The 27,793-nt window shown below is 37.1% G+C and overlaps 2 protein-coding genes across 8 annotated transcripts in view; one reads left to right on the plus strand and one right to left on the minus strand.

Moving 5' to 3' along the window:
• On the minus strand, nt 1–27,564 carry LOC114355101 (uncharacterized). Its single transcript, XM_028307768.1, has 2 exons — nt 27,166–27,564; nt 1–56 (listed from the first exon to the last, which is right to left on the minus strand). Exons 1-2 carry the CDS (start codon nt 27,435–27,437, stop codon nt 11–13), a joined length of 318 nt encoding a protein of 105 aa, XP_028163569.1. The 5' UTR covers nt 27,438–27,564; the 3' UTR covers nt 1–10.
• The window catches only part of LOC114355099 (uncharacterized), a 150,603-nt gene continuing 147,062 nt past the window's right edge, over nt 24,253–27,793 (plus strand). For 6 of the 7 annotated variants that reach the window (XM_028307760.1, XM_028307762.1, XM_028307765.1 and 3 more), the window contains exon 1: nt 24,265–24,760. In XM_028307760.1, coding sequence (XP_028163561.1) covers nt 24,311–24,760 — 450 coding nt within the window. In that variant the 5' untranslated portion in view covers nt 24,265–24,310. Of the gene's footprint in view, nt 24,761–27,793 lie in introns of all 7 variants that reach the window. The other variant, XM_028307764.1, reaches the window with a different exon arrangement.

A 27,793-nucleotide genomic window follows, 5' to 3' on the forward strand; every position in this document is an offset into this window, starting at 1 on the left:
TCCCGAGTGGTCATTCTTCAAAGAATCGGGTCGGGTAGGACACGGTTGTAGAGATTCTGGAAGGAGAAGATTATTTTGTATGAGAATAGGGATGTTTCCTGGGTAAAAAAGCAAGTTTGAATTAGTCCGTAGGTTAACTTATCGATGCGTATTTTCCACTTTTTCAAACTAATGAAAATTGGAAAACATAAAGCCTACCAAAGTTGAAACGTGATGTCAAGGCGTGCTTAAAAGTGTAGCACTTTGTGACATAAACTTCGTAATTACTTGTTTGATTGACAAAGAAAAAAATACGTATCCAATATTTTTTGATAATGTGATTGACGGACTAGGTATAATTTTTTTTTGGAAACTAGCCTATTGTTCATTGTTTACTACCACAGTTACAGTACCTCTAGCATGAACAACTTTCGTCTTCGAATCGTTTGCGTATTCGATAAATCTCAATCTTCGAATTAAACGATAACGTGACAATTTTGATTCTCAAAATAAGTTTCGTGCAACCACATCTCATACTAAGTTCACTTTACGACACGTTCACAAGGGCGCTGTTGTAGTTTTCTTACTAAATCTTTTGATGGCGATTCGAGTACGCAAACGATTTGAACTCGAAAGTTTTTCGTGCTAGCCGTACTGATTGATGTACCAAGTTTTCCGATCGCATAATTTCACGTAATTCAGCTGTCAAGTGGCCAGTTCGACCATGTGATTTAATACAGCTGGATTATTTTTTGTGAGGTACCTATAATATTAAAGACAGGGTCTATACGGAGCCAATCGTATATTGTATTGTCTTTAAATTTAAAATTCGTGAAGTGAATTAACGAAATAGAGTAGCCGCCATTTTGCTGAAAAGTGATAAATTGATATTCTTTCGAATATAATCCGTAACTGTGGTTGTGGAGGACATTTATCTGATGCTATTTTTCAGTCATTGCCAAAGAAAAAAATATTGTCATCAACATGCAATGTTTTGTTTTGATTTAGTACCATACAAAGTTTTTGTTAATATCTACAATTGACGTTATTAAAATCTCTACTTGCATACTAAAACCACGAAAAATTATATTCGCCTGAAACAAAAACGAAATGACGTTGCTTCGTTTCAGACTTTATTTTACCAACATTATTTTAATAAAACCCCGAAACTCAGAACATTCCAGAACTAATATCGGGTTCGGGAGTTCTTCGCTACAATATGATGAAATTCGTACGAGAAAATAGTGAAATATGAAAGAGAACATGTTAGCATGACAGATCCAGACGGATTATATTTGTTGTAGTCTGTTACTTAGCGTGACTCGAGTTTATGTAAGTCTTTTGAGTTTTTATAGACAGACTTTTGGCTTAGTGGTTTGGTAATAATGCTAGGTCTGGTTGCGGGGTCGAATCTCGTTTGAGACTAACGCGTATTCACAAACGATGCTTGCTTAAGTTAAGCTTTTTTTTACTGTTCCGCTCCTATAACACAAAATTATTTTTTCAAATCGGACCAGTAGTTCCTGAGATTAGCGCGTCAGCTTCAAACGAACTCTTCAGCTTCATAATATTAGATGAGTAAAGTAAAAAGTTTTTTTACTGCTCCGCTCCTATTGGCTATAGGGTGTTGTTATACATATAGCCAAAAGCCTTCCTCGACAAATGGGTTATCCAACACAAAAATATTTTTTCAAATTGGACCAGTAATTCCTGAGATTAGCGCGTCAGCTTCAAACGAACTCTTCAGCTTCATAATATTAGTAAAAATAGCATAGATGAGTAAAAATTGATACTGAATCATACGAGTATTTCCCCCATGACAAATGCAGTAAAGCCCCGATTAGACTATCGCTAAAGACCATTTTTCTCGCACACGCTAACGCAAATTGCATAGAGAATCCCAATGAGTACCCCGTCCGATACCGGCGAAGAATTGACGCGTTCCTTCTTTCAAATGGCTATTTGTACGTGGAATTTTTCGAGTCGTAGATAACAGTTATAGCTCAACCAGAACGGCCAGGTATTCTAATTTGGCTGTGGAAAAAGCTCGCATTGAAGACGATTTTGATAGCACTTGTAATTAAGTAGTTATAGGTACTATCAGTGTAACTTTTTAATAAAGTGTAGTAAAAATTGCTTAATTTTAGTTACCTACATTCTCAAGTTTACTTAATCCAATTTTGGTACAATAATTGATAAAAGCTGTGACTGAAAAAGCTTCTCGTAGTTTTAAACTGAAATCGGTAGGGGCTGTAAATTACTTTGTTTTTTTTTGCAATAACTGCTTGCATTGTTTCTTTTAGGACTACTTATTTAGCAAATTAAAATATTTTTACGAATTACAAATGACTTTCCTCAAAATTAAAAAAAAGTAGAATTTAGTAACACTTGAATTTTACAACCAGTTTTCTCTCTGACATTACTTATCACGACGCCGCGCCATTGCTTTCTGAAAACTCGCCGATAGTTTTCCGAACGGGCTGGCTGTTCTCCCCGGCTTACGGGGTAACAAAGGGAGGGAATTTATCCCAAATCCCGTTAGCCCAGTTTTGAACACACCTGTTTCAGGGAGATTGTTTCCACTGCACCTTATGGGCGGGTCGTGACGTGAATAAACGCGATCGAAGGTCCCACATTAAAGATGGTCGGTACTTAGTCATTATCTTATGTCTTCACATATTTTTAGCGGGCCTCTAACGATAAGGGTTTTTACTCGTATGTTTGGAAAATCGGAGAAGAAGTGTTGATTCTGATACCGTTATACCATACTACCGATCTGTTGTTGCGATAAATGTTTCTCTCTTTTCCCAGTAAGTTGACTTAGAGTCATTATGACAGGTGTGGAGGCCACTTACCGGAAAATGCAGCATGAGACATCCACCCACAAGGTGGACCGACGACCTGATAAAGGTAGCAGGAAGGCGCTACTAACCGTGCGATGTGGAAGTCATTGGGATAGACCTATGTTCAGCAATGGAAGTCCTGTGGCTGAAATGATGATGATGACTTAGAGTAAGTACTTTTGCATATCCCAATAAAACTTTTTGGTATTATTGCTTCAGGCAATTATAATATTTCTGAACGTATCCTGTTACTATAAATATTTGACAAACAGTAGCTGGATTGGCGAACTTCGGTAAACTACTTATTGTATGATATGAAGTGTCAAATGCGGAAAATGGAAATACCTAATTTATTTACTAAACATTTCTTTTGTAATAACAGGTTGAAGTCAATAATTAAGATAAAACTATCCTATCTTTCAAGTTGGATCAAATAACAGAGTTACGAAGCTTGATCAAAATCGATTCAGTAGTTTCAGAGTTTATGCCGAACATCATGTGTCATGAGATTTTTATACATATATTTAAGATTTTCGCTGCAAAATAACACCTATTATAACCACAAGACCAGCTTGACATGCTCCATCCTTCAACGTTATTAGCTTGTCCTGCCCAATGACTCAGCAGAGTCCCAGTGACTTTTCGCAGTTGACTGGTAACGGCTGGCATTTTAAAATGTTACGTACCACGGATGAACACCTCCATCTGGCGGAAGCCTATTAATTACATTGAACATGATACGTATTGAGAAAGGTGTGAACTAGCGTCTTGAGGACTTGGGTAATTTTGTTTTTGGTTAAAATTGAATAAGAAATACAACTTGAAAAAATCTAATACTGACTTTTTGCGCTGTTTCTTCTCAGCACAGGCCCAGTTATTGTCCTGAAGCAGTGCTAGGGTTAATAATGGGACGTAAATAAGTGCTTTTTAAACGATGCTTGCATAAATAAATGAGTTTTATTTACCTTAAGTGAGGATCGATTTCGTCCACAAGTGCCACAAGAAGACAACCATTCGCACAATAATTAGGAAATACATTGATTTGTATAACGAAATTATACAGCTGCATGCATGCCTATATGCTTTTTCAACAGTAATTTAACCATGAGGAGTAAGTTCACCATAGCAGTCTATCGGGCAATGATGATAGGATCGAAGTGATCCAAAGAATCGAAAGAAACGTTGCTTAATAATATAGAAAACTAAACCAAAGTACGAATTGTACTTCACATTATTTCAATAGTAAAAAATACTACAACATACTTTGTTCTAAATCCAATGTTTTCATTGTTATTACGATACTAAAACTTTACTATTAAAACTTGTAGCGCGTTCTTTTTAATTCAACTAATTGGAGATACGAGTACAACACTGGATTTTAATTAATACTAACAAATAGTAACGTGTCTGGTGAACCTTAGGATTTTAATGAAAAGTTAGACGCTTTCATAATTATTCTAGTACAGTCGACTGCATTTTTCAGTGTCTTTCTTTGTTGGTTTCATTTTACTGGCAGTTTTAGGTTGGGTTCCACACTATTATCAGTATCGTAAAAAGTGTGTGAGTCGCTGTCAAAAATAAATCCATAAAAACAGACAGAAAAAAAGCTTAGACTTTTTATAAATAGATTTTGAATGCTGTAATATAGAATTATAAATTCTCCCATTAGTCTGCATAACATAGTCTTCCTACATCGAGAGTGAAATTAAATTGAACTTAAAAAATACGTACTTGACTATACCGTTTGCGTCTCTAGTTTGAATCAGCCACTGACTCTAGGAGTCGCGCTAGGAGTTTGCTTTCATGCAGTTTGATTCTAGGGAAGAGTTAAAATCTGTTCTTTATGCAGTCTCTTATTTAAAACTTTTTATTACAATACATTGGAAACATTGAAATTAGAACTAAATAATGTTTATCGATTTCTGTATGAAGTCTGCACACAGGTACTCTGAATATACTCGTTCTCAACACTCCTAACATTTTTGTTGAATTCAATCCTTAAATGGCAGATAATGCCACCTGGCATTAAGTCCGCCACTGTACAGTTGTATGTGCAAAAGTGTAAATAAATAAATAAATAAATAAAATCAAAAGAAGTCAACAAAAATACAAAGCTCTATTGTCAAGCCAGTGATTCTATGGAATTCCATGGAATCTTTGAACAACACCACAACGCCAGCCAGTGTCGCTATCAATGGTAAATCAAATTACTTAATTTATATCGTGTAAGTCATGAGTAAAGCAATTTAATTAAGTAATTAACTCAAGAACGCCGTAATCGCATGTTCTATTGTCGTTTCACAGGCTGCGTTACTAAAATACGTGGGAACCATCCTCTTTATGCAGTCAATTTTGATTTTCCAACCTTTATTGCAAAGGTACAAGATTCAAAATCGAAAGGAGTAAGGTAGGGGTTAAGCTGGCCAGTTAATGTTTCTTTTTTAGTATTAAAGCAAGCGTCAAGCAATCCTCTGTTTTCCATGTAAAAGCATTCCACACCTGGGATCGTTACGTGACAGTTTGCAATAAAAACCGGCTAGGGGCAACCCTGAGTGTGCGTGAGTTCTGAACCTTATCACAGGGGCGTAAGGTGGCGATTGTAACAGTTTGTGCAAGGGATGTGTAACAAATAAGGTAAGTGGAGCGAGAGGCTGCGAAAATAAAAATTTGGTGGCACGCAAACGTGCTTTTAGTATAGTAATAGTACTGCATACGTACAGTTAGAACAAATAAAATAAACACTAGTTTTACCTTTTGCCAATACATTTTTGAAAATGCTCTAAAATATTTTAAGTACTTAGCCCGAAAGTTTGACTAGAAGAGAGTGCCATATGTCATTAAGTTCCTTTTGTGTTATATCGTGTGCAATTAAGATTTTTAAAAAAGTGCCTCCTTGTCATCCTTTAGATATAAATGTCGTAAGACCCGAATTAGGTTATGAAACTTAAATATTTTAAACTTAAATGAGTTTAAAATTGCATAAATCCCAAAATTTTAATCCATACTTAACTTTGTTTTACTTAAGTTTTGGAGTGATTATTTAATATGAGCCTAAATTTTTCCATCAATTGTTACAAATATTTTTGCTTCCAACTGTACCCTAAGCGTGACGTTTATAAGTGCGGAACCCTTTAGTCGTCAATAGCTAAATAAATTCAGTGTCGCATGTTTTAATAGAATTTCCCTTGTAAATACAGTTTTCCATGACTCTAGAGCGTTACATAATTCACAGGTTAAAATGCGGGGAATTCCAAAATTGTAGGGTACCTGTTAATTATTTAGAAGGTACGTTAGAGAACTAGACCTACATAAATTTGTGCTTAATTGAGTAACATTAGGGTGGGATAGTATAGGTACAATCTTAATTTAATAAGGAAAACATTTTCATGAAAACTTCACTGGCAAGGTGCAAATTACCAAAAATTGTACGAGTATTCAACTTACGGTGCTATAACGTCACTTAGGTATGTATTTTTTGACAAAACTGAGCTGAGTATGAGAAAAAACGCCTAAACCACCTGTATATCTGTCAAAAGTTGTAGAAATACATGTATTTATGCTCGTGCTTTGTCCTCGAGATTAGAAATAAGAACTATGTAGTATCACGTACGGTGATGCCAGTTTACGCACTGTTAGTTGAGGATATTTTTTTTTTTTTTTTTTTTTTTGTGGGTATCTCAGTTTACATCCCATTTGACATTGGTATCCGTCGTCAGTCACGATTCAGTGCTCTGCCAGTTCGCACTTCTTCTACTTAAATACGTACCCAGTGTTAAAAATAGTGTTTTTGTGTCGTCAAAATGCCGAACGAAAAACGTCAAATGAGGATAAGGAACATTTGCTGAAGAAAATAAATAAATTGGAGCAGAAGATATTGGGTGCTGAACGTCATTCAAGCGGTTCAACAGAAGATCATCGTTACACATTACCATAATGCGAACAACCATCCCGGGTTGTCTCTTTATGCCAGTTGTGTTTTTTGTCTGAGGGTTTGCGGTTTAACGTTTGAGTTCTACTCCTACCNGATCTGTGTGACGTCAGAGATGTTTTTTATTGAAGAAAACTTAATAATAAGGTCGCATACGTAGTTACAGGACACGTAAATTTTCTGTACGACGATTTCACACTTGAATGGATTTATATTGTAAATGGCAAGATTCGAGACATAAGTTAAATACATAACGAGCCCTTTTCACTGATGCATTGTTTTATTGTTTGTATAACATACCTACCTAATGAGGGTTTTCGCGATTGAAAAATCCGCCAGATGGCAATACGTAGACGGCGAGTCCAAATGCTGCATGATTGGTGGATTTTGACATATCTGTCAATGTCATGTCAAAAATAACTAATCATGCAGCATTTGGACCTCGCGTCTACGTATTGCCATCTGGCGGATTTTTCAATCGCGAAAACCCTCATTAGGTAGGTATGTTATACAAACAATAAAACAATGCATCAGTGAAAAGGGCTCGTTATGTATTTAACTTATGTCTCGAATCTTGCCATTTACAATATAAATCCATTCAAGTGTGAAATCGTCGTACAGAAAATTTACGTGTCCTGTAACTACGTATGCGACCTTATTATTAAGTTTTCTTCAATAAAAAACATCTCTGACGTCACACAGATCACCCGATCGGAATTAAAACAAAAAACAATCGCTCGAACTCCGTAACAAGCTCACTCTCCGCGAAAAAGACAGCGAAGTATAATTCGCGCGACACGCTTGCAACTTATAACGATACTTTTTAGTAACAAGAACACTTTTTGTCAAAATCAAAGCGTTTGTTCGGCTCACTTTGATGTGCCCCCGCTCATTCTGAACACGTCCTCGTATAATCATGTTCGGTCCTCCAATGTTTGATAAAGTTCCGCCTCTGCAGAAAAATGATGTGCAATTTGTGGAGCGAAAATATGGAAGTGGAGTCTAAGGTGTTTTGAACGCTGCGCTAGATTGGGATTTGTTCCCGGATTGCAGTATCAATGTTCAATTCATGAAAAACATGACACGATACTCGTACATTAATTGAATGTCATGTTGCTAGGGTTGATCATAGATAGAACCGTCGTTTATCAGTAGGAATTTCTGGGAGAGTTATAGAGTTAAATGCAAACTTTATAACAAATGATTGAGAAGTTCTGCGTCATCATGGTGAAAATTTTTTTATTTTATGCAGGAGAGGTTTCCAGCTGTTAGGGATTGATCTTTTCCCAATGACTAGGTTAAAACCAGCTGAAAACAATTTCATGTTTTGTTCTTACTTTCCTTATTTTTGATTTTATACAAACCTGACGTGTGGATATAAATTTTTTTCTTTTGACATATTGCCACATATTTCTCGTGCACGGTCCAGAATGTTTCAAGACTGCCGCAAAAATGATGAATGTTTTTCCGACCTGTCATTGGCTGTCTTGCTACCATGTATTATTGAATTAGAGCCGATTTTGCAAACTTCAGACATCTTGAATATTATTATGCCTAGTGGAATTTAATCATGTAAGCATTATAGATTTAATTTATTTACTTACATCATTTTACCTTTCAAAACCAAATTGTTTCTTATTACAAAATAACAAATGACTTGCTTCTTAATCGTAATACTATATAGTCCAGTCAATGAATGCTTTAACGACGGTGTAGAAAGAAATCCCTGGAACACAATTTCTGACCTCGGGACTTTATTTAGACTAGTTAGGAGGTGAACATAGCAAAAGTCCCCGCCCTTAGCCCTTGAGCCGGCGGGGAGAGGGGGGTTTAAAGGTACCACTTTTCGGTTTTTCGCTTAATCCTCGGAAACTATGCGTCCTAGTGACATGGCTACTATGAACCAAAAAAAGCTTATTCAATTTGCTACAGGTGAGACAATCAAGCTTTTCTATATCTTGTATAGTTTTCGCGGCATCTGCTCTAAAAGGTCTGTAATATTGGAAATTTTAATTTTGTCTTACATGTTCCCATCAGGAGAAAATCGACTAAATCAACATTGAGCAAACATTATAGACATGCGGGAGCATGTTAAGCCTAGTTCCAGGGAGGGGACTGCATCGTGCGTATATTTAGACGAACTAATTGGAGCCACTTTTGACTCCTCATCTCTCAAAAAGCACTGTGCATTAACACTTCAAATTAGGCTCATGTGTTGAGACTTGCAAGATAAAGATCGGCTTCAAATTTCATGAATATACCTCAAACGGTTATTTAGGTATTGACGTTCAAAAATCGACATTTAGGACACTAAAATCTATCTATCACCTGTGAAATGTTAAAATTTACTGGTTTTTTATTTGTTCCTTTGTATTTACAGAACTGCCTATCTGGATGCCAAATTTGAACCTTCAAGGTCATCTGGAAGTGGTTAGAATTTGGTCTTATAGGTCAGCCATGTAGATTTTTAGACGTCAATACCTAAAGAACCGTTTGAGGTATATTTATGAAATTTGAAGCTGATGTTTATCTTGCAAGTCTCAACACATGAGCCAAATTTGAAGTGTTAATGCACAGTACTTTTTGAGTGATGAGGAGTCAAAAGTGGATCCAATTGGTTCGTCTAAATATACGCACGGTGCAGTCCCCTCCCTGGAACTAGGCTTAACATGCTCCCGCATATCTAGAATATTAGCTCAATGTTGATTTAGTCGATTTTCTCCTAACGGAAACATGTAAGACAAAAATAAAATTTCCAATATTACAGACCTTCTAGAGCAGATGCCGCGAAAACTATACAAGATATAGAAAAACTTGACTATCTCACCTGTAGCAAATTGAATAAGCTTTTTTGGTTCATAGTAGTCATGTCACTAGGACGCATAGTTTCCGAGGATTAAGCGAAAAACCGAAAAGTGGTACCTTTAAAAACCCCCCTCTCCCCGTCGGCTCAAGGGCTAAGGGCGGGGACTTTTGCTATGTTCACCTCCTAACTAGTCTAAATAAAGTCCCGAAGTCAAAAATTGTGTTCCACGGATTTCCATCTATAATGCTTTATTGACTGGACTAATACGCAATATTATTAAAAAGAAAAGCGCTTTTCTTTTATACAGCACTTTTAAAAACAACTCCGTAACTCAGTCAAACAATTACGCTTCAAACTGTCCGTTCTCAAAGCGCTCCTCCGATTTTAACTGAAGCCGAGTGTATATTGTAGCGAATACGACAGCAGCATCCGATTGGGCGGGATTTAGTCGAAAATTGCCCAAATGAAAGCTCAATGAACGTGTCACGGCGAGTCGCCGGGCACATTTGTCCACGTCCTGAATTGTCCGCATTGCTGTAGACTAGTGCTGTAAGCGTGCGATGTGGAATGTCGATGGTTGGGTTAGATTTGGTGTCGTATGAGATGTAGTGTTCTAAATTTTCAAACAATTTGGAAAACAAAGAATTTATTTGAAATGTTATTAACTACAGTAAAATAATTAGATATTGAAAAATATTTCGTGATAATGGTTTTGTTTTTCACAAAAAAATATCGACTCTACATTATTTTTTAAAATGCTTTATGAAAATAGTTGTCTAGCTAGTTTACAAAAGTAGTCTATTATCATCACACGTAAAAACACTTAAAATGCTCTGACAATACATCCATAAAATATCCAACTTTAGCAGTCTCTCAGACCATTTCTAAGAGCGTATTACTTTACTTTATCCTTGAAACGGTAACTGGATAATTATGTTCTCTTTGTAAAAGCTTCTATTTCGACTTTATAGTGTATTATACCGGTCATTTTATCGATAACACCACCCTCTGCCCTAGAGCTACCCTAGGGGTCGGACGCCGGTCATCAGGAGTATCCGGGCCGTGCCTATGACGCGAGCGCTGTCATTTACTCCGCTGCATAAAAAATGTTTCGCACTGAAACCTATCGACGTTTAGGGAGATTAGATTGGCAGCATTTATTCGTAAAATACGATGGGAATGTAAAAGGTTTTTTAGTTTGACATTCGCTTATTATTTTAGCTTCATTAAAATCAACTTTGCCCAATTTGTGTTCAGACGTTTAGTAAATGTAATTTGAAATACTTACCTAAAGCAAAATTATGATCTTGGTGTTTTTGTAAAATTTGGTAATTAGTAAAAATAATTATTAAACATATTTTGTCTATACAATTTGACAATTTTTAATTTTGGGTTAAATTACTTACGAAATGATCAATTGAAAATTTTTTTTACTTATTTTTTAGCACGGGATGCTGTTTTTACCTACCTCGAGCTATATTCTTGAAGTCGTCGGTCCGTCGAGCCTAGGGACGTTCTGCACTGCGTTTGCTAAGACGTAAATACACGTAGGGCACACTATTTATGTGTATGTAGAGATGAGAGACATAAAACACATGTCATGTCGTGCCGTAAATTAAAACATTTGTACGAGTAAGTACAATTCCATAAGAAACAAATCCAGCAATACTAATTACGGTTATTATACAATTTGGAGTGTAATTATAAGGCGCGAGCGCTTGCGACCGTGCACAAATCTTCATTACCTCTAATTTGGAGCGTTACCGCGAAAACATTTTTACTCCCCGGTCCTCTGTTGTTTTATCACGATCTTTTTAGAAAAGGGAAGGATTTCGTTCTTAAAACAATAGAGATAAGAGTGGAGTTGAAGGGTGAGCAGTGAAGTTGAGCGATTTGAAAAAGAATTCGATTTACAAATTTTGAATTTAAAAGGAGAACGGAGTTGGATATGCGAGCAGATGTTTTTTTATGGCTATGCTTTTTCTCTGGCCAGTGTCGAAAAAAAATATAAAGATTCAGAAATAATAAATTCAAAATATAAATTAAGTTCTAAAGAATACGCATGCTTTTGTTTTAAAAAAGCACAATTCCAATTAGCGCGCGAAATCGCATTAATCGAACTGCATTAACAAAACAATTTATAGATAAAGTTAATATCAAAATGCTGCCAACGTTTATTTAACTTAAAGACAACAATAAAATTGAAAATCTCAGTTATTTACTGTAGTGTAAAGCTAAGCTTCAGCGTAGTTTTCCTTTAAAAACCTGAAACGTCAACAATAGCACTGAGTAGCCTAGGATTTGTAAAGGATCTAGCAAAAGAGACCAGCATATTACTTCTTTGCTGCACAATGGCAATATTTTCTTTAGACCCTCTTCATTCTATTGGATAAAGTTATTTTATTTATTTACGTAACAGAGTTGAGATTTAGCTGAAAAAAAAATTAGAGTTTTATGAATGAAATTGGATGAATATTAAATATTTTAAAACTTCCTTAAAAAAATAACGCTAATATTTTGACGAAAAAGAAAGAAAGAAAGAAAGATACATTTATTACAAAGCTTACGCTTAAGAAAAAAAGACATGTCATAAATTTTTTAAGGTTCAAGTATGATTTAAAATTGGTCATCTTATTAAGTTGAAAAGCCTACTTCGCTTAGATAACTACGGAATCTTTGACAGTTATAAATACCCACCTAAAAGATCGACGTTAACCAATAGATAGTGAAACCTAATATGACGTAATGAAAGTGCGATCAGAAAGAATCCTTACCATCCTTTAATAGTGTAGCAATTGTAATAAACAACACAATTAACGAAATAAACAAACAACTAAAGCTGATGACCTTTGATCGTAATTCCGCCGATTAGCAAGACAATTATAGCCTTTTTACAACACGCCATAAACTGCTACGAACAATAAGGATTAGATGTTTAGTGATGTCCCGAATGGAATGTTATCGATAGCGTAGAATGATAAGGCGTATAAAGTAGAGTCACGCCCGTATTCACAAACATTACTATGAGGTCTCACAGTGCGTGTGGACGCACAGGGTGACACACGAACCAATCACTCACGAGCTCTATTCAAAACTGTGCGTTAGATTTGCTGCTTCACTTAAGCAAGCATCGTTTGTGAATACGGGCGTAAGTCATTCTTACATTTTGACATGTAAACATGTACAGGTGTTTAATGCAGATACAATTTGTAACTGTGTACAAGCAGCTGTTCTATTTCATCTAAATCTCGCATAATTTGTAGAAGATTAAATAAAACCTGGGTTGGTAGGAGCTTTCAAGCGAATGTTAGAGGCTTGAAAGCTCCAAACGAGTCATAATTCGATCTGAAGTCTTACAAAAGTATCAATACGCATTTATTCGTATAGTTACGTAACAATGATCGATACAAATGTACTCGATACTCGGTACAGGTGACCTCTAGCGCCTAAATGACTCCCGGAGGCTGAGCAAAAAAGCTTTCAAGCGAATGTTAGCGGCTAACATGCATAAAGCGAACTCCAATTGACCCAGATGGACGCAAATAGTTGAAAGGCCTGTACGAGGTCATTATTGACCCTAGAGCCCTACGAAAGCGTCACTATTTTCATTTATTACCAACGCAACCTAACAATAATCGATACAAATGTACTCGATACTCGGTACCGGTGATCTCTAGTGTAAATGACTCCCGGAGGCTGAACAAAAAAGCTTTCAAGCGAATGTTAGCGGCTAACATGCATAAAGCGAACTCCAATTGACCCAGATGGACGCAAATAGTTGAAAGGCCCGTACGAGGTCATTATTGACCCTAGAGCCCTACAAATGTGTCACTGTTTTCATTTATTACCAACGCTGCGTAACAATAATCGATACAAATGTACTCGATACTCCGAACAGGTGATCTCTAGCGCCTAAATGACTCCCGGAGGCTGAGCAAAAAAGCTTTCAAGCGAATGTTAGCGGCTAACATGCATAAAGCGAACTCCAATTGACCCAGATGGACGCAAATAGTTAAAAGGCCCGTACGAGGTCATTATTGACCCTAGAGCCCTACGAAAGCGTCACTATTTTAATTTATTACCAACGCTACGTAACAATAATCGATACAAAATGTACTCGATACTCCGAACAGGTGATCTCTAGCGCCTAAATGACTCCCGGAGGCTGAGCAAAAAAGCTTTCAAGCGAATGTTAGCGGCTAACATGCATAAAGCGAACTCCAATTGACCCAGATGGACGCAAATAGTTGAAAGGCCCGTACGAGGTCATTATTGACCCTAGAGCCCTACAAATGTGTCACTGTTTTCATTTATTACCAACGCTGCGTAACAATAATCGATACAAATGTACTCGATACTCCGAACAGGTGATTTCTATCGCCTAAATGACTCCCGGAGGCTGAGCAAAAAAGCTTTCAAGCGAATGTTAGCGGCTAACATGCATAAAGCGAACTCCAATTGACCCAGATGGACGCAAATAGTTAAAAGGCCCGTACGAGGTCATTTTGACCATAGAGCACTACGAAAGTGTCACTATTTTCATTTATTACCAACGCTTCGTAACAATAATCGATACAAATGTACTCGATACTCCGAACAGGTGATCTCTAGCGCCTAAATGACTCCCGGAGGCTGAGCAAAAAAGCTTTCAAGCGAATGTTAGCGGCTAACATGCATAAAGCGAACTCCAATTGACCCAGATGGACGCAAATAGTTGAAAGGCCCGTACGAAGTCTTTATTGACCGTAGAGTCCTACAAAAGTGTCACTATTTTAATTTATTACCAACGCAACCTAACAATAATCGATACAAATGTACTCGATACTCCGAACAGGTGATCTCTAGCGCCTAAATGACTCCCGGAGGCTGAGCAAAAAAGCTTTCAAGCGAATGTTAGCGGCTAACATGCATAAAGCGAACTCCAATTGACCCAGATGGACGCAAATAGTTGAAAGGCCCGTACGAGGTCATTATTCGCTCTGGAGCCCCACGAAAGTGTCAGGACGGGATACGACGCGCATTTATCCACATCCTAAGGGCACCACTGATTTCGGGACGGATATATTAGCCGTTTTCAAGAAATCAACGGAGGAAAATATTTTAGTGACGCACTTTTGGAGGGTTCGTTTGGGCGTTTGCATATACTTGGAGCTGGTTTTATTTTATGTACGGATATAAAATTTAATGTAAAATTCTGATTAGGCATGGAAATGATTGCTATTTTTCATTCATTTTCATTCTATGAAATGATGTTTTTTTTTCATATGATTTCACATGCGAAATTTCACAGGCAATGATTTTTATTCGCAGTGTTTTAATGTAGCTCTTTCATATAATGTGCTACTTTTAATGAAGTATGAATTATGATGAAGGATTGCTAATTAGCTAAAATATGAAATGTAACAATATCTGTTTCATTTATGTCGCACAACAAAAAACAAACAGTTTCACAGCACATTGATAACCGCGCGACTAATGAAAATCATTCATTTCATCTGCCTGCTATCTAATGAAATCACACGAATCATGACAAGGAAATCTAAACCTTACACCTTTGAGTTTAAAGTTCATATTTAAAATGCCCAGATTCGTCCGTCATCACATCTCTTGTCCTTTTCTAACACGCACATGATCAAATCATTCCTTCTTACTCGCTCGGTCGCTTCGCAGAGCTGCGCTCACGAACTTCGCTCGAATGAATGAATGAAATTCATGTGATTCGTGATTTCGTTGACTGTGAAATTATAGCAGTCTATGTGAAGTAAAATAGCAGGTGTGCTTAATGAAATTCATTTCATATGATTTTTCACCTGCTATTCATGAAATGTTCCATGCCTAATTCTGATAGTCGATGATTTTTTATCGATTTATTAAAAATGACATTATCAGCAAAGATATCTTATTTTTTACTTACAAACTTACTTTCGACCTTTAAAATAATGTCAACGATGATATCTTTTAGTAAGAATATGAAATATTAACACTAGAGTGCTCGCGCCCCTAAATACTCCTAGAGTGCTCGCGCGGGTGACATATGTCCCCCAATATGATATGGGTTTATTTTTGCTAATCTTATTTTATACAAGTAAAACAATTTATAATATTAAACATCAACTATATTTATTACTAAATAATGTTAAAAAAGTGAGCAATTCTTTCATGAACTCTTATTATAATCAAAAACAAATACTGTAATATTTTCCAAATATTTTAGAGTCGAAGTGACCAAAGTAGTTTAAATAGTCCTTGGACCCATTATTTTGGCAAAAATATCACGTAATTAGAAATTTAATCAATAGATTGATCTTATTCTGTGATATTTTGATCACAACTCGGGCACGATATGATTTGATGATCTGGACAAAAACGCCTATTACACTTGTTACATTTGCTTACGAGTGCTTCGATTTTTTGCTCTTGTGCGAAAAACACATTGTCCTTTGCCACAGTACTGGCAAGTTTTATGCTAGTTGGTGTTCTCGCAACCCCAGAAGAATCCTGGTTTTTAATTTTATAGCCCTAGGTGTATTATTACTACATTACTTACAATCTAAAACAACTACTTTCTTGCGTCAGTTTATGCTTAAATAAAACAATATAATTATTGTAAATGTTTAAAAAATGGTTAAAAGTTATAACTTTGAGCTTACATGAAAATAAACTTGATTTTAAACCGTGACGATAAGGGATCAAACAATTCCTCGAGTGCTCGCGCGGGGGACATGCGTCACCCAAACACTTTAAATGTTTTCTGCACTCACGTTGATGCGTCTAGCAAGATGGCATTACTACTAACATGTGCGACAATACATGCTCGAGGAATACCTGAGAAGGCAGCACTGTAGCTCGATACCTTGAAAAAATATTTACGAATTTTACACCCTGGGTGACATATGTCACCCGCGCGAGCACTCTAGTGTTAAGTTGACTTGTTTATTACGAAAATATTTTACTAAAAAATTTTCGCCTATTAATTTTTATCATCATTTACCTCGATAACGTCATAGTTTTTATTGTTTCCCAACACATTACAAATCTCTAAGGGCCCTTTTTACCGCAATCCAGTTTTGCGTGATCCAGTAATGCAGGAATCAAAATTCGAACGGATCTAAGATCTAAATCTTCCACAAAACAGGTCCTGCAAAAACGGGATGTCTTTGGGAAAGAGCCCAAACATTAAGTTTCAGTACTTCAAATAAAGTTGTGCTCATCTTGACCAAGTTTAAACCCCCATAATGGTCGAAAAGGAAATAGTTACATAAATAAAAACCCGTTTCGGAGGGCGAGTCGCAATCTTTTGCTCCATTAATCCTTTCACGCTATCCGGTTATGGAAATTGGAGGAGATCCGAAATGATGTACTGGAATTGTACTATAGCACATCAAGTTTACCACCATTGTGCCTTATTTACTTGTAATAGGTGTGATATTGCAACAATAGTGTAAAGCTTCATGTGCTGTTGATACATTCGTATTGTGGAGATAAGATGCTCAGATGTGGTTACGTACGATCTTTTCTTTTGAATATTTTCTTTTTCGGCTGTGATTTCCTTTTGATGATGCTAATGTGACCTTCAGTTATGTATAGGAGTGTGTAAATCCAGTGAGTTCTCGTTGAAATGTATGACAAAAAATAATTTGTAATTTCGATTAATCATAAAGTTAAGGGACATTGTAGCTATGGCCCTAGTGAAAAACTAAATTGAAATATTTTTGAGATGTTTGTAAGTATTTCAGAACAACGCTATCACCTAAATCTTTACAATTCAACGATTTTTTCCTTTGATTGGTCTAAGTATTGAAATTCTTATTTTTGTCGACTCGACAATAAACCTATAGGTACAGTGAAATTGAATTCATCAAAAGCTTCAATGAACCTACGAGTACCTGCTTGAAATAAATTCGAGTTTTAAGCGTCGCTCTTTAGGTACCTTAAGACATTACAGTTTCTATTTCAGTTTATGCCAAATATAGAGGATGATCAAACGAGGATTGATTATAACTCAAATGCAACAGCATTCCTACAGGATCAATATCCAGATTCTGAAATAACATCGATGTCCCCAAATTGGCTTTTTACTTATGACAACTTCTTTGAAAATCCCTTTTTAGGGAAACGTTCTTGCATATGAGAAGTAGAATCAATCTTGTTGTTTGACTCACCAAATCACCCTGTTTAATATTAGCCTGAATTATACCTACGTGAAGATTTCCTCAACTAACTGAGCAAACACGCACACAAGAAACCATTTGCTATACCCCATGAATATGTAAAACGTTGCATCACAAGGGCGGAACTGATAACCTGATTCTCCGATAAGCCGCTGAAGCCTTCGGTGGATTAAGCCAGTCCTTTGTACGGCGCTCACGCATTTATCTGATTTCTTTCAGGCTGGGAGATTGGAACACGCTGACGTCTAGTTAATAAAATTATTATTTTAGCCCTCGTTCTTACTTAGGTGGAATTTTCAAAAATGCTTCACCCCGGCGTCGCAAAGGAAGCCTTCTTTGCACACTTCATGATATCTTTAGTAGGTACTTCGGCCAACTTTTCAATAATTTTCAGTTTACTTTAAAATTCCATTTCTGTAGCTTTGATAAATTGGTAAATAATTGTGTTCGCGACCTATGACGTCATTGGTTTGCTTTGCCCTACACAATCTATTATGTCACTTTTTTACAGTTCCTAACAAGTAAGTATGTCAATTGACATAATGTGTCAATACTCTTCAGAGGCTCCTTAAGAGCAAAATGACGATTTGTAAGAACTATTTATTAGTCTAAACAAATAAAGAAATTTTGACTTTGACTTTGACTTTGACTCTATATTTATAAATATACTCTTTTATAAATAAATAAACTCGAGAAGCAGACAGTTGCTGTAATTTTTTTAAGACGGTCCTGGAGCTCAGGACGCCGGTAAATAACGGTAAAAAAAATTCACACATAGGTAGAAAAAGGTAAGCTACGAAAATACAGGTTCTACAAGAATACCCTGGCGCCCTTGAATTCCCGTTATTCATACCAGTCGACTACATTGTGTGGAGTTTTTTCCGATTTCCAAAGATTATACTTTTTCGAAGGTCAATACGAATATAGGAATTCGTGTTACTAGGGACAAAATTTGAAAGAAAGAAAGAAACAATTATTACAATGGACATCACACAAATACAGGCAATTACATAGACATGACAGTGGCACATAATAATGGAAGAAGAAAAAATAAAAACAAGAGTAAACTGAGCAGTGCCACCCATTCACCAACAAGATGCCCACTGCAACGGGACCCCACTCAGCATATGCCGTGGCCCACGGTGACGAAGGCCACGGCGCTGGTTTTCAGTGTGCCCCATGCCGAGTGAGGGTCCCGGACCATTGGTAAAAAAAAAAAATAGTAAGCTGCATAATATTTTCTAAACATACATAAATAGTAATATTAGTGCACAGATAAATACAAAAGGCGGGAAATCGGTAAGGATGATAAGACTACGTTTATTAAGAATACTAATGAAAAGAATACTAATAAAAAGATAAAACTGTTTGTATAGGTGTGTGTGTAGTAATGGTAAAGTAATACCGTGTTAATGTGTAATATTTGTAAAGAGTGCCATTCTTACGCGTTGTTGAGTGTCTCGACGCCCGCAAAACCGGTTTGTGCAATCGAATGATTGAATTTGGGCATTGAAATCGAGACCTTTTTGCATCTTTGTATTGTATCTAGAACTTGCATTTAAATCAAAATATGATGGAAGATCAGTAAGTTATACGAGTAACATCTCACCCGCAAGTTTCCTCAGTTACTCCGTGACCATGGCGCTTGCAACAGTGCCGAAATATCGGAAACTCAAAATGAAGGTACATGGTAGCAATCCCGTCAGTAATAATAATTAAGTTATACGAGTATGAGAGAATTCCCTGTGGCATTAAGCTCATCTTGTGAATCGGATTTTAAAATAAATATATTTAGTTTTCCTTTTGTGAACTATACTGGCTTTGCTTAATCGGCTAGCTCACAAACTATACATAAGCTAGATAACTCACGCATTCAGTCAATAGCGCCTTTGGCTATACCTTGCTCCATTTGGCTACTACCCTCTGCAAGTTTACTGGGTACAGTGCTTAAGTACTCTCAAGTTTAACTGGTCGATTGAAAGCTTGAGGTCAGACTAGATGTCAGACCTAAGTTAAGCACTAGGTGCCACGTTATAGCCGTGGTCAGTAGGTTCACATTGTTCGTGGCGATCACTGCGATCGCTGGGAAGGACCGGTCGTTGTAGAAATCCTTGGGGGAGGTCTTTGTCGAGCAGTGGACGTCATTTGGCTGAATCGAACGAACAGTCAGCATAAAATAATTAGTAACCCCCGTTAGTGGCCAATAAGAGCAATAAGGTTTTGTTATCAACTTTTTGGCCACTTTTGTTGTTACGATACTATACTACTACATCACATCAAGCTCAACACTGCCTCTTATGTAGTTTATATAAGGGCTATTTTACAACAAAATAGTCTGTTACTACTGTACTGTTGACTGTACACCAGTTTATTGTGGTAAGGTACGAATTAAATTGGTTAAACGAACTTTGATAGTTGAGTTTAGTTTTGATCCCTCAAGCGAATACAATCAAAATACTATTCGCAACTTTATTTTTACTGGGTTCATTTGATCTGAACGAGCATATTGATGAAAGAAAAATATTAATAAAACTTGGTTTAATTTTAGAATAACATTTTTAAAACTTAAATTACGAGTTTGAATGAAAAAATAATATTTAACGAAGGAAAGTCATCTATCAATAGACGCTTTGGAAATAGCGGATACCATTTCTACGTATGTAAGAAGTATGAGTACTTACATTTTTATCTTACGCCCGTATTCACAAACGATTGTTGCTTAAGTGAAGCAGTAAATCGAACGCACAGCGTTGAATAAAGCTTTGTGCTTGGTTCGTGTGTCATCCTGTGCGTCCACGCTCACTGTGAGACCTCATAGTAATGTTTGTGAATACGGGCGTTATTTATGTAATTCTCGGGTTCGGGATTTGTATGACTAACTTCGTCAGAGGTCGCGGGATCGATCCCTGCCAAATACAAACATTTGTGTGAGTCAGATGTCCATATTAGTAAAGTAGCACGGTTTAGTAAAGAAAACTTTCTAGTTTACGATAGCTAGACTTGAATCGTTATTCAAATTTCTTAGCGATTAGAGTCGCATCTCAAACAAAATTTTAAATAATCAACTTGATGATAAAAAACGCGGCCGTACAGCGTATTTTTTTAGTGAAAATTTCGACGGGATCATCCAGTGTCTAACGCCCGTATTTACAAACGATGCTTGCTTAAGTGAAGCAGAAAATTGAACGCACAGCGTTGAATAGTGCTCTGTGATTGGTTCGTGTGTGACCCTGTGCGTCCACGCGCACTGTGAGACCTCATAGTAATGTTTGTGAATACGGGCGTTAGTAACTCAGTTGGAAGAGCAGGCGCCCGGCAAGCGAAAGGTCGTGAGTTCGATTCCCGCCTTAGGTAGTTCGATTTTTTCAAGTTGTTTATTAAACAACATATTTAAAAGCTAGACTTGACTCACATTATAGTCGATAGATTGATAGGAGGCTCTTCTGTATAAATGTTCGTTCGTTTCAACAAAGGTCGCCCCATGCTGGGCAAATGCCTCCTTAAAAACTTCCACAACGACCGCTGCTGTGTTTTCCTTACTTTTTACTACTGAAAAAAGTGAATCAATAATTTACATGAAACAAAACACTAATGAATGAAAAACAATGAAGCCAATAAACTAGTTAAATGGAATAAGCAATAACCGCGTAAATTGAATTCCTACCAATAGCGATTATGTAAAACGCTTATTTTACAAAATGCACCCACAATGCAATATCGAAGAGCAGATTCTAACATAATTTCATGGGCTAGTACACTTTTGTTATATGATATCAGAGCGAAGTGTAAAGCTTACTGGAAGCGTCATATATTTTATTATTTTATGCAGTTTTTTTGGACCGTAGGCACGTGGGATCAACTCCCTATACTGGATCTATGTAGAAATTGACATCTAAAAGACAACTGGCAACTTTTGAATGAAAAAGCTCGAGATTGTGCTTTTATAAACTTTTTAAAGCGCTTTTAACGGGCTGCCGTTGGCTGAAATGATAATACGTAATAAATGTAATTTGCTATGTCTTTTTTGGACTTCATGAGTAAATTTTATTAAAATAAATAATAAGTTTTTCTTTTTCATATAAAAAGTTGGGTTAGTTTACCATTTATAAACTCAAGAATAGCTGAACTGATCTTAAAGCTCTTTGATTGAATTGATCTTTGATGATTTGTTAAAATATCAGATTCAGCAGTGGACGTCCTATGGCTGAAATGATGATGATGATGATGATGATGAATTAGTCCATACACAGAGCATGGAAGAGCCGTAGTGGCGCGGCGATTCCATGCTCTGTGAGTCCATATTTTTATGACCGCATCATTTCGCGCTAGAAAATCCCTAGCGCATACGTCCTGTTCAATGAAATCAAAAATATATCATCACATAACTTTGATAATTTATTATACACTCGGTACTTTTGTGGCTGCGTTGTCGAGCGAGCGGAAAACTAGATCGGATAATCTAGTGATGGAGCCTATTTCGAATAGGTATATTATAATGAATGACTGCCATCAATAATTATAATAATTTAAGAAATTAATAGTTTAAAAAACTAAAAACACACTCTTAATTACTACACTGCTAGCACGAACAACTTTTGTCTTCGAATCGTTTGCGTATTCGACAAAAATCGATACTCAATCTTCGAATTAAACGATAACGTAACAATTTTGACTCTCAAAATAAGTTTCGTGCAACCATTTCTCATACTAAGTTCACTTTACGACACGTTCATAAGGGCGCTGTTGTAGTTTTCGTACTAAATCTTTTGATGGCGATTCGAATACGCAAACGATTCGAACTCGAAAGTTTTTCGTGCTAGCCGTAACTAAAAGGCCAAATATAATCAGGACCCTGGACATCATCTAGCAAAGCGCTCGAAAAGACAAATCCAACGAACCCAAAGTCGATGAGTTTAAGACAATTTTTATTAAATAAAATCCTTATTTCTTACTCCTGTCTGGTATTTACATAGTCTTATTAAAAAAATATTATCATAATATCACTTTGATAATTTCCAACCGACTTGCCTCGCACTTCCAGTAATTACATTGCGTTGTCGAGCGAGCGGAAAACTAGGTCGGATAATCTAGTGATCTAGCCTATCTGGCTCTCGAATATTGCTATTCTATAGGCTTCCATTTTTAAATTGGTGTAAGTAGACTTTTTATTAGGTCGAACCTTTATTCCAATACTGTGAGTGGATTGACGTCGATGGTTTCAAGATTGTGATTTTCTAAGGGTCAGTGTTTTGATTCATATTAACCCAAGTATTACTTGCGTAGAATAATAATGTAGGTAGGTACTTCGTGTAATAGTCAAAGTGTTACTAAAGGTTAATATAGAAAAAAATAAAATAAAAGTTAAACATTGTTCTAAAAGTCAAGCTATTAACCATGATTTCAAAGACAAAAAATATGTAGGTACGTCACCTATATTTTGCGATTCATATCACCTAGTCTAATGTCCGTTTTCATCATCAATCCCTAATTTTTAAGTGACCCCTATAAAAACCCAATTCCTGTTTTGTGTTAGGTACCATAGGGGTCACTTAAAAATTAGGGATTGACGGTAAAAATGGGCATATATTTTTGCCAAATAAGTACCCTCTGTGAATCAAATCTAGGGGTTTTTCCAAATAATCCGAACAGGAATCAAACCTGGGATCCAAGTTCGGTCCCCATTATTTTACAAGTCTCGAACAAAACGAACGTCTCCTATTTCTCACAAAAACATGATTAGGTGCTTAAATTGCTAATATTACTTTTATATTTTTCATTTCAGGTCCCATCCTCAGACACAAAGCGTCCACTTATAAGCTCATCAAAATTATAATGAGTTTTTGTATATTATCCAAGTTTGATTGATTTAAAATGCTATTTATTCCAATAATGACTTCTGCGAGGAAAATTAATTATTTGGACTACAAAACGAGAAGTCATTTTATGGAGCTCTGATTGGTCGTTGATTAATTCATTTCAATAAAAGCTATCTTCGTCGATAAAATCCGATAAACTTATTGAGTCTTCATAGCTCCATAATGAATAAAATCTCCGCTGCGGTATTCGTTTAATTTTACAAATTGCACTGAAACGGTACTAAAGTATGTTAAACCATAAACAGACATTTCTTTACTTCGCACTACCTACTTCAATATTTATTACTCAAGGCACTCTGAATGAATCCACGTTATACATCACTCGATTACCACCCGCTGTTACCTCGTATTGCTTTTATAAACTTTATTTATTTCCTTTACAAACACAGTTCATTTTTCAATAGAACGGACACTCAAAAACACGGCCCAAATTCATTAATGAACTGCGTTCGAACGTAAACATCTTTGTGTAAAAAACAAACAACTATCAATCTATTAATGGGCATCACGTGGTGGCGTTAATCGGTGTTATGCGCACCTATGAATTGAAGCGATTATAGTACAAAATGTCAAAAAGCAAAAGCTCGGTGGACTAGGGGCGGCGACCGCGGTTAGGAGGGGAAAGTGGGGAGAAGGGGAGCAATGCCGCCAGTCACTCGCCGTCCGCCGCGCCGCGAGCACGCCTGTGATGCGCGACGCCTGACGACATGGCCTCGTCCGCGACCGGTAACATCGTCGTCGAGTGGCTGCGATCTCTCCACTTGGGACAGTACGCGGAGAGTTTCATCGACAATGGCTACGACGACTTGGAGATATGCAAGCAAGTCGGCGAGCCGGACTTGGACGCGATCGGCGTCCTCAACCCGGCACACCGGCAGAGGCTGCTGCACTCCGTCAGAACTTTGAGGGAAGAAGGTGCAGCGGCGGTTTACTTTACTTTGGAGGAAGCAGCCGCGGCTAGAGACCCTTGCCGATGCGAGGAGGAAGCCCGCAAGGAGCAGGCGACTGTTTCAGTGGAACCGGCGAAGTATGCCGACGAGTATGAAGAAGGAAAGGCGGAGTTGGTGAAGATTCCGCGTATGCAGCTGAAGCGTCTTCTCCGCGAGCGCCTGGCTCAGGACGGGATCCGTCTGAGCCTGCAGCCGTACTCCACCACGGTCAGTGCTTAGCCCAAACCGGGTAGTGATTCTCGCGGTGACACGTGACGTGAAAGTGAAGTTTTGGTCATGAATGAGTTTGTGTGGTGATGCCGCGTAGAAACACTGCCTGCGTATTGTTATTTCTTTTGAATAAGGCTGTGTGTGGTACGGCCGTCGTCGGTCGCCCCAGGCGGATCGCTTCTCGAGACGTGTTGCCATAAAGTTTGTTGCGTGCGTGATTTCCCTTGAGATGAGGAGTTTGCGCGCCTTCCTGTCGTGAGAAGATTGTAATCGCGTGCCTCCCGGCTCTAAATTGGGTTTTACGATAAATCGCGTAACCTGTTCCAGCTCCCTGAGGCGTTAATTAGTAATACAACTTGTTCCGACATGAAACAAAGATCTCAATCCCCGAAACTGATTACAAGTTTTACGGGTCATTCGTGGTTTGCTAATGATCTCGAAAGGAAAGCAGTAATAATGTGTATTTACTTCAGTACCTTTAAGATTCGTATCACGTACAGAATATAAGTAATGTATGCATATGCCTCAACGTTCCTTTAAAACATTTCAGTATAAGTTTTCTTGAACTTTCTTGTGAGTTTGAATACAAACTTGGTGCATTGCAACTTGGTAACCCATTTAATAAATAAAGTTACTAATGAATCCAAGAAAATTGAGATTTTTAAAGTTGATTTGATTTAGGATTAGGTAATTCTTAGCCATCAACCATAAACTTTAGTAACACTTGAGTCTGATTTGATTTTGATAAGAATACAAGTTCATTACCGTCCATAAAAGCAAAAGATGTATGATAAGAAGTGACATTTGCTAATCAAGACAAATGAACGCCGATTTTTTAAATCTCACCTTTTAATTTTACTGTTATCGTCTTACTTTTTTTTGGCCTGCCGAAAATAATAAACCATTTTTTTTAACAATAGGTATCATAAAAACTTTACAAAACTTTGTAAGCATAATTGCTTTCTATAGTAGCCGATCCTAAACCTTAGATTAGTCGGTAGAAACTTGCCCGTTATTTGCATAATTGCTCAGGAATTCCATCTTTACATTTTTTTCCAAGATTCCTTCCAAGAAAATATTGCGTGCTGGAATTTTGTTATCTTTCATTAATATCCTTCAGAGCTAAGGAAGAAATTTTTTAATATAGAAACAACAAATATTTTAGTTAATTCAGTGATGGTGAACTATCTAATAATGTAGATATTTTGTAAGCTAAAGTAACTACGAAGCAATTAGAGTTTTAAATTTACATTTATCTAATTATTGTCTTCACTATAAAACTTTTGATTACTTCGAATTTGAGGTTAGCTCATACAGCCTCCAATACCAGAGTTTTAACCGCAGTAATTACATACTATTCAGTAGAAGCAAAAGACTATAAAGTATCAAAAAGTTTAATGTCTTCATCGACCTCACTCACACCTCCCAAAATGCAGTATTCATACCGCAACATTTCATCGTATGGGCGGAAGTGCTTAGTTGATATTTTAATTGAGGTGTTATTAATTATTACGCTGGGTAGTGATTAAGAGGGAGGGAGGGCACGCCCTCTGACGTGTAAAATGTATCCGACATTTGTCTGACTACACGCTACTCGAAGGATCAAAGGATTGGAGTCGTCGGTTGACTCGGTGCAGGATTCGTCGTAGGATATTCCTGTAAATAGAATTGGAGCTAGGATTTGAGACAAAGTGACTTAAGTGCCCGATTACCTTTTGCTACGATTCGTAGAAAATACGGAGTTGTATCTGCAGTTGGAAAGATTGTAGGTACCAACAAAGCACGATGTAACTAGGAAAATAATATTTCACGAAGTAAAAAAACTACTAACTCCTAACTGTATATACCTACTCAATATTCACCTTGTATTCTTATCGGCCAACGATTAATCATATCAGCGAGTAAATAAAACATCATTTCCAGAAATAATAATGATATGACTAATACACTGTAAACATTTTTCTATTCCGAAGTCAACGTAAATACCCAAACCATTTACATTCCCGATACTGTGTCCACGGAACACATTACCAATACAATTTTACTGCCTCTCAAGCGTAGAACCACAAAATACTTAGCTAACCTTCCGCGTACTCCTCGCTTTTTACTACTTGCAGAAATTCTTTGTTTCCAACCTCGCACAATGCACTGTTTCTAATAATCCCACTAACAAGTGGCTGGAAATGGAATGCCACAATGGACAGCATAATGCACTGTAACTCAAAAGCTTTCTAAAATAAAATTTTACCTCACCAATATTACCGGAGAGCCCAGCGTTTAGAACTATACTCGTAAAAGTAACAGCTGCACAATATTTCAAACTAAATGGATTCTGTTTTTTTCAATTACTCATACTATTACGCTTCTATATCGGATTGGAGCGATGAGCCTTCCGTAATTACCTGTGATGATTTTTTACCGGTTTTGGTCCCCATGTTGAAACCTGTTCGGGCTCGAGTGCGCTAAGAATCCACATCGAACAGTCGCTCGCTGCTCGGCAAAAAAACAATCTAAGAAAGCCACTGGCATCACAAACGTCCGACGCCCTTGAGAACACCAAATATTTACACAGTAAACTTTGCTGCACACTAAATCTGTTTATCGGGGAGAAATTTTGCATCTGCGTCACATTACTCAATGGAATTAACCGTGAAAATTTCCCCAATTCCATCATTTTGAACGCGGTGACGTTTATCCCATTAATGTCCCCATTAGTATCAATTTCGCCGTTATTAATCGAACGTGCCGTCACAATTAAATTATTTCAATGTTCACTACGGCCGTTTGTATTGTGTGATCGATACACCCCCGTGTCTACCTGGTTCTATCCCCGTTCGCAGCTCAAACAATGGTCGGCGGCAGATTTTTTTCTGAGCCATTTGTGAGGCGATTACCACCGGAACTGTGTACAAAGGCGCTGACAAAATTTGTCGGGGTATCAGTATCGTAGTTCCGACTAATAGACTAATATTTATGTTTTGTTGCGACCCATTGTGTCGGGAACATCCGCTCCCTGTCAGTGATGTACGT

Source organism: Ostrinia furnacalis, unplaced genomic scaffold (assembly GCF_004193835.3).
Source record: "Ostrinia furnacalis isolate ACB-3 unplaced genomic scaffold, ASM419383v2 OfSCF2341, whole genome shotgun sequence".
Lineage (NCBI taxonomy): Eukaryota > Metazoa > Arthropoda > Insecta > Lepidoptera > Crambidae > Ostrinia > Ostrinia furnacalis.